Source organism: Phalaenopsis equestris, unplaced genomic scaffold (assembly GCF_001263595.1).
Source record: "Phalaenopsis equestris unplaced genomic scaffold, ASM126359v1 Scaffold000283, whole genome shotgun sequence".
NCBI lineage: Eukaryota > Viridiplantae > Streptophyta > Magnoliopsida > Asparagales > Orchidaceae > Phalaenopsis > Phalaenopsis equestris.
Genome location: NW_018164725.1, coordinates 25,970 through 36,194, shown reverse-complemented (window position 1 = coordinate 36,194; position 10,225 = coordinate 25,970). Strand labels below are relative to the sequence as shown.

General features: G+C 32.1%; 1 protein-coding gene across 1 annotated transcript in view; it reads left to right on the top strand.

The window, feature by feature from the left end:
• Positions 1-5,975, top strand: part of LOC110024960 (inositol 2-dehydrogenase 2-like) — a gene marked incomplete at its 5' end in the record, with an annotated part of 8,194 nt that extends 2,219 nt beyond the window's left edge. Inside the window, 3 exon segments of the mRNA XM_020725166.1 lie at positions 3,138-3,272; positions 4,515-4,612; positions 5,586-5,975. Coding sequence (XP_020580825.1) covers positions 3,138-3,272; positions 4,515-4,612; positions 5,586-5,787 — 435 coding nt within the window.
• Between the last annotated feature and the right edge of the window lie 4,250 nt (positions 5,976-10,225).

Sequence of the window (10,225 nt, the reverse complement as noted above, 5' to 3'; positions counted from 1 at the left end):
TAGACACCCACTAACTAATGGGATTGGAGGAGTTTTGAATTGATAAGCTATAATCTTAGTAAGTCAAAATATTTATTTATGTTGAATTTGGAGCATGAGTGATTTATTGTTAGGCTCTTACAATGACTTGTTCTGATTTACATTGATGTTAGAATGTCATTATTTTATATTATTTATTAATTTAATTGTTTAATTTTGAGTCCTACACCTCAATTTGCATCAAGGCCTACACCTCAACTCACATATATAAAATGTCTTAATAATCAATTGAACAAAATTTTGCTTTTAGTGATCTTTATTATAGATTAAATATTAAAGAGAATTAAACATATATTATAAATTAGCCAAACAAAAGAAATAAAAAAAAAAGATTTAACTCAAGTAAAGTGTATTAAAGATGAAAATAAAAAAAAGTGCTTTTCTTAGAGGAAGATATTCATTATAGGTGGGTGAGCTAATTTGATAAACTTTTCAATGAAGTTTCTGAAAATACGATCGACCTTAGTGTTCTTAATATCGTTAGTAATAATAAAATAATTTATTTTCACCGCCGCATTTGTAAAAAAGAAGTTGAGGAGGCTTAAAAAGAACCAATGGTGGAAAATCAATTTGACCTGATGAAATCTCAGTTGAAGTGTTGAAATATTTAGGAGATTTGGGAGTTTCTTGGCTTACTAAACCATTTAATATTATTTTAAAAACTAAAAAGATGCCTGAGAAGTGAAGGAAGAGTATTTTGATCCCATTTTTTAAGAATAAAAAGGACGCGTAAGTGTGTGCAAATTATAGAGGAATTAAGTTGACGTGTCATACTTTAAAATTATGCGAGATGGTAATTAAACATAAGTTAAGATGTGATACAAAAATTACTCATAATCGGTTTGGCTTTATGTCGGACAGATCTACTATGAAAGCTATACATTTATTAAAAGTATTGATGGACAAATACGGAGAAAATAAGGAAGATCTGCATATCTTTTTTATTGATTTAGAAAATGCTTACAATAAGGTTCCAAGAGAAGTCTTTTGGAGAGTTCTAGAGATTAAAGGCTTTGATGACTTATATTCAAGTCATTAAATATATAAAAGTTGTTACTTGTGTTCGAACATAAGGAGGATTGACTAAGTATTTTTTTATTTCTGTTGGATTACATCATAAATCAACTTTAAACCCATATCTTTTTGCTTTAGTTTTGTATGCTCTTAGCGGACATTTATAGTAGGATGTACCTTGGTGAATGCTTTTCGCTGATGATATCCTTCTTGTGGATAAGACTAGAGAAGAGTTAAGAAAAAACTTGAATTATGGAGGTCTAAACTGAAGTTTAAAGGCCTTCGCTTGAGTAGAACTAAAACTGAATACATGAAATGTAATTTTAGTATTAATAGCTTTAGTGGCAGATTTGTAACTATGGGTGATTAAATTATTAAAAGGTGTGAATGTTTTAGATATCTTGAGTCTATTGTTCAAAGTGATGGTAATATACAAGGGATGTTTTTAGTAGAATTCAAGTTGGTTGGTTGAAGTGGAGGAATGCGTTGAGCCTATTTTGTGATAGAAAAATACTGCTTAGATTGAAAGGTAAATTTTATAAGCAATGCTCTATGGTGCAAAATGTTGACCTTCAAAAGAGAAGCATAAAACAAAGTTAAGTGTTGCTGAGATGAGAATGCTTAGGTGGATGAGTTGCTTAACACTTAGAGACAAAATGCGAAATGATTTTATGTGTGATTTGGTTGGTGTAGCTCCAGTGATAGACAAAATTAGAGATTGGTTGGTGTAGCTCCAGTGATAGATAAAATTAGAGAGAGTCGTTTTAGATAGTTTGATTACATTAAACGTTGAACATCTAATGATCCAGTTAGGATAGTAGATGTTTTAGATTCACTGATGCTAAGAAAGGCAGAGGTAGACCTAAAAAGACTCGGGCTTATTGTATAAAAAATGGTCTTAATATATTAGAATTAAATAAAAATAAGACACCCAATTGGGCACAATGGAGAAAAATGATGCATTTGGCCGACTCCACTTAGTGGGATAAAGGTTTGTTTTTGTTGTTGTTGTTATTGTATTTAATTACACAATTTGAAATTTTGATGAGCTACATGAAATACTGTTCAAACCATTGCTGTCCATTTATTTATTTATTTTCTATTTTTGTGGAAATTTGAGCAAATTTATTCACAAACACACATCCCATATGTAAGGCTTTGAATCCATAACCTCTTAGTTGAAAGACTAAGTCTTCAACCAACAAGCTAATTTGACTTGCATTATTTTCCATTTTGTTATGGAGTAGATTTCTTTGCATTTATAGTTTCACCCAAGAAGATAAAGAAATCTTATAGAATCTTAGTCATGAGAATCACATTCACCATAGCAAATGATTTCAATGACATATATCATTATAGATAATTTTTCTTTTGTTATTTGACACGTTTCTTTTTTGATATAAGATATAATGCATTCATTTTAATAACGATCATGTAATTTTAATGGTGGGGTGGTGTGCAGATCATTTTGTGTAGAAGGCACTCTTGTTATTGTGATGGATGGTGGTGATATGACATGCTGATATGTTAAAGTTGAATGAAACTGGTGGTGCAACCAGGCGATGAATGGGGGAGGCACTTGCCAACCCAATATTTTTACTATACTCGTTGATATGATATAATACATTAAAAATTTTACCCCCTAAAAGTATATACTTAATAATAATTCAATATTAAATTTTATTGTATTTTAATAATAATATTTATAGGAGTCTTAAAAGTGGATCATTTTGTGTAGAAGGCACTCTTGTTATTTTGATGGATGGTGGTGATATGACATGCTGATATCTTAAAGTTGAATGAAACTGGTGGTGCAACCAGGCGATGAATGGGGGAGGCACTTGCCAACCCAATATTTTTACTATACTCGTTGATATGATATAATACATTAAAAATTTTACCCCCTAAAAATATATGCTTAATAATAATTCAATATTAAATTTTATTGTATTTTAATAATAATATTTATAGGAGTCTTAAAAGTTGTTTTAAGGAGCTGAAGTTAATTAATATAAAGCTTTTGTTATATTTCTTGAAAGCTTTCATGTGGTATCAGAATATTTAAGAGCGAGTGATTGGCACAGGTTCCAGATATGATTGACAATGCATACGTTATTGTAGAATTCAATAATGGTTCTCGTGGCATGCTTGATCTTTGTATGTTCGCCGAGGGGAGTAAAAATGAGCAAGAAATCTCTGTTGTTGGTGATACTGGGAAGGTCAGTTGCTTTCTATGAACATTTTTATTTAGGAAGATCTACATATATACTAATCAATTCTTATCTATTTACATATCCACCACCTAAACTTTAATTTTTATATTCATACCACCTTACCAATGCTGAAAGGTCCACATTGTTAAAGTTAAAATGGTGGTATTTTTTATGTGATCCTAAAGATTAGGGTTATATAAATGTAAAAATTAAAGTTTAGGTTTTGGATATGTAAATACATTGGAATTGGGTAGTATGTATGTAAATGCCCCTTTCATTTGTTTCTTAGAAACAAATTATTATTCAGGAGGATATTTAGCAATTGGAAAAAATTTTTGTCCGGACTCCGGACGTAGCTATACGTGCGGACTCCTAGTAATATACTGTCATGTATGCTATATTGGGCCTACCAAAAAAAATATTAAAGTAGAACCGCGGACTCCGCAATAACCTGAAAATAACCCCGGAATAACTTTCGCGGTGTTATTTCTAAGGTAACCAGAAATAACCTAGAAATAACACCGCAGATGTTATTCTGGGGTTATTTATGAGTTATTTCGTGGTTATTGAAGTGGAATATATGAGTTTCTCTTAAATAACCTCGAAATAACCCTGAAATAATCTCCGCAATATTATTTCAGAGTTATTTAAGTGGAACCGCGGATGTTGTTTCGGGGTTATTTTAGTGTTATTTTGAGGTTATTGAAGTGTAATATATGATTTTCTTTTTAATAACCCCAAAATAACATCCGCGGTTCCACTTCAATAACCCCGAAATAACTTCCACGATATAGCGCACGTGGCGACATATTATTGGAGTCCGCATGGAGAGCTTCGTAGGAGTCCGGACAAAAAATTTGTCCTTAGCTATTCATTGTCCCACTCCCATTGTCTAATGAAAGATTGCTAGTTTAGTTAGATATTCACAAGTGCATGTAATAACACCTTGGGGCATTTGCATACGTGTCACACAATTTTTTTATGTATTTACATATCTAACACTTCAACTTTCATATTTACATGCATAACAGCATAACACTTAAAACATCAACATCAAAATAAAAATATCGCCATTATTACATTTTTAAAAGTGAAATGCACCTTTTCATGTATAGATTCATGACAACAAAGTGTTATATAAGTGTAAATTTCAAACTTCATGTGTTAGATATGTAAATACATAGGATTTGAGTTGTAGGTATGTAAATCTTTAATATTATTTTATTCTGCTACTGACACCTGTATTAGGGAGAGGCATTTGTTCCCGAAAGTATTGTGCGAGTTGGAAGCAGATCTGACGGGAGAGCTGGAGTCAAAACATTGGAAGCTCAGGACAAAAGGATAAAGTACATATACTTTGAACTATTTTCTTTTTTAAGCAATATGCATAATTAATCATATTAATTTGTCCGTATAATTCTACCTGGAGAATCAACTATAAGCGGCAAAACAGCTGACAACATGAACTTTTTCTGGCTTTTTGTGTCATGTTTATCAGCCTTGTGACATTATGCAGCGCACAATTCTAATGTATTTACTTTATCTCACGGCTAAACTTTCATATTTACTTGCATAGCATTTAAATCTTTAATATCACATCAAAAATAGAACTATTGCCTCTTTTAAAAATGAAATGCAAATTTTCATGCATGTTTAAAACACCAGTGTTGCGAATGTAAATTTCCCTAAATATAGATGCATATATTCATATAATCATAAATGTGTATTAGAAAAAGAATAAAAAAAGATGTATATAACCATAAACGTATTAATACAAATATATGCAGTTTATACATATATATATATGTGCTGATATGCACATCTACACATAAGTCCACATCATGCGTATATATGGATATTTTTAGTCATACATGAACATATTCAAATTATTCTTAAGAAGCTTTACAAGCATGCCGCTCAATTCCTATGTATTTGCAATACTAAAACCTAAATTTGTATTTTTACATTTATGCCATCTTGTCTATGCATGAAAATATATATTTCACTTCATAAAAGTAAAAATGGTGGTATTTTTGTTGTGATATGAAAACTATGGGTGATATAAATGTAAGCAATTACTAATTAAAAATTGGGTGTTATGTATGTAAATGCCCCCTTATTCTTAAGCCGAACACGATCTAACAATGCCTTAACTGTTCATCTCATCGAATATACCGACTCAAGGAATTAACCGAACTCACGCTAATTATCGAGTCAAACATGAACAACCACATTACGATCACGTATTCATAATTGACACGTACTTGATGTTTAATTTACAGATTTTTATTTTCATTATTTTTTTTTCCCCTAAAACAGGTATGAAGGTCTGCATCATGGATCCAGCTATCTAGAGCACCTGGATTTCTTGGCTGCTGTTAAAGCTCAGAACAGCTCAAATGGTTCTCCTGCTGTTGACTTGAATGATGGTCTGTTCTCTGTAGCCATTGGTGTTGCTGGCCAGCTCTCCATTAAAGAAGGCCGTTTTGTAACGATTGCTGAGGTTTTATCTGATTATTGAAACAAATAAATTTACATAATTATTACAAATCATAAATGTTATTAATTAGGTTTAATTAAACAATCAATATTTAGGGAGTCACTTACATAGGATTCATTAAATCCTGTAAATCCGGATTTATGAAGTTCAGGGGCTCTTAAATCCATAAAAGGGTTTGATACAGTTCCGATTAAATCTAGTTAAATTCATTTGACATGTTTCAGAATTTCAGGATTTATCATCATATTTCAGGATTTAACAGTAGTTAGTTTAAATAGGATTTATCACACCTATTATATTTGCAGATCAAAAACAGCAAGAAAAAACATTAACTTAAACTTAAGTGACAGTAATAAAGATCACTGCGAGCCATATCTTTTGAAAAAAACTTTAAGCCAGTCATTAAAATCATCAAGCTGCATAGGAGGGTTGAAAAGACAAAGCAAAGTGAATCTGCAAGCCAAAATCAGCTAACCACAACTGTTTGTGATAGAAAAACACTTGAATGATTTACCACAGACATTATGAATGTCATAATTCTCTCTAAATATGTTCAGCGTATTGTCAAGACTCAAGAGATAATAAAATGTAATTTGCATGTATATCATCAATTCGTATATCTTTATATAGCAAAACCAAAACCTTACCATATAAAAAACCAAAATCTCATTTTTATTATTATAAACATGACTGCATTGATCTCTGCATTAATACCCAAATCTGCATTCAAATTGTTATCAGTCAAATTTAAAATGATAAATTTTTATTTGCAGATAAGCATCCTCGATCTTTTTTTCCTGTTTTTATCTAATTTTTTTTTTTTTTAATTTGTATCCCCGTATCAATATGGTATCAAACAATTCATGCCAATACTTCTTTGATGAAAATGCCAAGGAAAAAAGGAGTTAGCAGGGCAGGCTTTCGACAACAGACTGGTGAGTAAAACAACCACCATATCAAATGCCAGGTAAAGGGGTATGTATTTACATATCTAACAGCTCCACCTTTTTAAATTTATGCCGCCCAAATTTTTTATATCACATCAAATTAACCACAATTCGAACTTTTAGAGAGTGAAATACATATTTTCATGCATAGATAAGGTGGTATATATGTAAAAATTGAAATTTAGGTATTAGATATGTAAATATATATGAATCGAGTAGTACGTATGTAAATCTTTCACTTACATAATAGTTGATCCATACCTAAAAAGAAGCGTAGAGACCTCAAGGCACTGCATGCATGATTCCAATGTCGACATATTATCAGTCAACTGTTTATTTTCTCGAGCAAGACTGTTTCTATAATCTTTGAGCTTCTTTACTTGTCAGACTCTGTAATTTAACGGGTAATATCAGAAAAATAAGCATTAAAAAGTGTGAGCGATATTTTTGTGATCGTTAGGAATTTTTCCTCACTTGTTCTTAATACTTTTCACTTTATGGCTTGACAGATACGAATTAAAATAAGGGGCATTTACATGCATACCATGCAAATCTTATGTATTTACATATCTCAAATTTGAAATATTTTATGGCATTCAATGTCGTTCCCTCTCTTAAACGTAACTTCTGCTTCGTGAAGGCCATACAACATGACTTCAAATTAGTATTCTATATGATTTTATTACTTCTATCTTATTGAATGCATGAATGAACTCCTGCAATCATCTTATGAATTTCGTGTAGCGTTTTCTTATGCTTTCATGGCCTATATTGTTGGTTTATTTATGAATTTCATCTGCTTCTAGTATGACCAACTAGAATGTTAAAATATTTCATGAAGCTACAACCTTGAACTGTTGCGTAGTGGAAATGAAGTAACACTATATAAACACTTTACAATGCATTAAACTAAAAGTCCAATGATTTGGACATGTAAAATGGCAAAAATTGAAAGATTTGAGAAAGAAATGGTTCAAATTTACAAAATGAGTTTAACAAACACATGAAGAATTGTGAAATTTCATGCTGAATAGCAAAAACTAATATGAAACTTGAAAAAAACATAGAATTTTAAAATTTAATGGTGAATTTTACAATTCATATGGTAGCATAAAATGTTCATGGAGAAAATAAAGAATTCTCATGATAAAATTTTAGTTTAAGATGAGTTATACCTTACTTTGATGTTGACTTCCTTAACTTGGGGATCTTCCTTGCCTTCCTCCTTGCTCCTTGTTCATGGCTTGAAGAAGAATTGATGAGAGAGGCTCCCGGTTTGCCTTGGGGTAGGGAGAAGAAGGCTCAGTTTTTACTTGGAAGAGAGGAATGGAGAGGGATAGAGGAGAGGGAACCAAAATGGGAAAAAGTGGGGTGTTGGGGTCACAAGTTGGGGAGATAATGGGGGGAAAAATTTAGGGGGAAAAGGATTTAGGAAGTGTATGGCTAAGATTAGAGAGGGAGTTAACATTTTTGAAATGAAAAGTGGGGATTTGAGATTATGTGGAGCAAAGAGAGAGAGGAGTGGGGCGCGAGACACATAGATTATTGGGGTAGCAGCATGGGGATTGATGAGATAGCATAATAAGGAGGTTTAGATGGGGAGAGTATGGAAGGTGGAGATTCAAAGGGTAGGATTGTTTTGCAAAGAAGATGGACATTTTAGTAATTTGTTGAGGGCAGTTATGGAAAAATATAAGTATAGCTCATCTTGAAGAGGATTAGACAAGGAATCTAATGGTTCAAACCATTTAAAAAAAAAGAATTCTCTAGCTCAAGATATATGTGTTTAAAGTGGCTTAAGTAATTGGAGAGGTGGTTACAAGGTGGTTGGGAGTTAATAATGACCATAAATTGACTTCGGCTTATTTGATAGATAAAAATATAAGAAATTCAATGGTTCAAGTGTTTTTGGCTAATTGAAGCTCTATAAAATGATATGATCAGGCAAAGTAGGCACAAACCCTTAGGAGAGATAAAATCATAAATTTTGAGCAAAAACTTTAATTCTATTTTAATCAACAAAATTATATATTTTTGAAGTTAAAATAACTTTAGTTAAAGTCCAAGAATGATTTGAAGTCATTTTGAGGTAGTTATGGTCAAATTAATATTTTTCTCTCTTCTGATTATCGTCGGCTCAACAGACCTCCAAATAGAGTCTGATTTAAGTGTGGAAGGACTTATTTGAATGTTTTAAATGATACAAACTCAATGGTAAATTCCATTTTCAAAAGTAATGACTCATTGAAATTTTTTTAGGTAGGACCACTTTTTCATACATGGGAGCCTTAAGTGCATAATTTTATGTAAAAATGGTGTTTGATGACCATCAAACTAGTTTGCATTGTTTTCATATGTGATTTTGAAGATCACGTACCTTTCAAAATATAATTTGAATCACTGGATTGATCTGTGGAACAAAATGATAATTTTAAGATTTATAATGACAATCATCATACATAAAAATTTTGCTTGAAGAATTTTATATAAAAAAAAATAATTACAAAGGATCATCGAACTTATTTTCATGATATTTATAAGTGATAAAAAAGCCTCATGCATCTTTCAAAATGAGCATTTGAGTCCTACAATCATCGCGGCAGAGAAAGGGATAATCCCAGAGTTTCAGTGATTAAAGTTGTTATTAGAGTTATCTTTGAGTTTGGTTAAAATTTTGTGTGTTTGAATATAAGTTAGGGTTCCCTCAAGATAAAGTTTCAAGTGAAATCAAGTTAAGCTTAAGCTAGGAAAATATGATTTACCAAAAATGAGGTCAACAAATGGACCCTCAATATGTGAGATGGGCTATTCAAAGTACGATGCACAATTTGGTGTTGACCGATAAAAATCAACAAATTAAAGGGGTGAAAAGATTGTTGTTCAACATCAGAGTTTTTATTTCAAGGTTTAATCTGATTTAAAATCAAAAGATTTTGAAGTTCTTCATAATTGAAGATTTTAGGGAAGTTGGTTTAAAATTTCAAAGTTTAAAACGATATCATTGTTAGCATCATTTTTTTTATTTTTGATGTCATGTATGTCCCAGTCTCTCTCTCTCCATACTTGGAGTCGTTTTTCTGGGGTTATAGCCTCTCTCCGTACTAGGAGTTTCGTTCATATTATTGTGACCTGGTTCTCTTCCTTCGAGTCACAGTTGAGTCTTTTGTGAGACCTTGGTTTTCAGTCTATGTGTCAGTTGCTAGGGGTAGCAACTCGATGCATTTTGTCCCTTTCTCACCCTCGACAGTTCGGTTGCTGCATTATCGCATGCATCGATGTCGTTGTATTTTTTTGATTGATTTCATAACCTTTTTCAGTTTCCGATCATTGTCCATTTTTGCCCCGCTACGCGGAAGAGCAGGAAGATGGATATGATCGCTACCGCTGGGGGAACCCTTTCCCTTCTCCCAGAGCGCTTTCTGTGCTCTTGAGGGTGTCATAACCTTCAGTTCCTTCGAGCACCCATGTGGGATTACCTTACGCGATCCTACGCCCTCTGAGGTGTTCGCTCT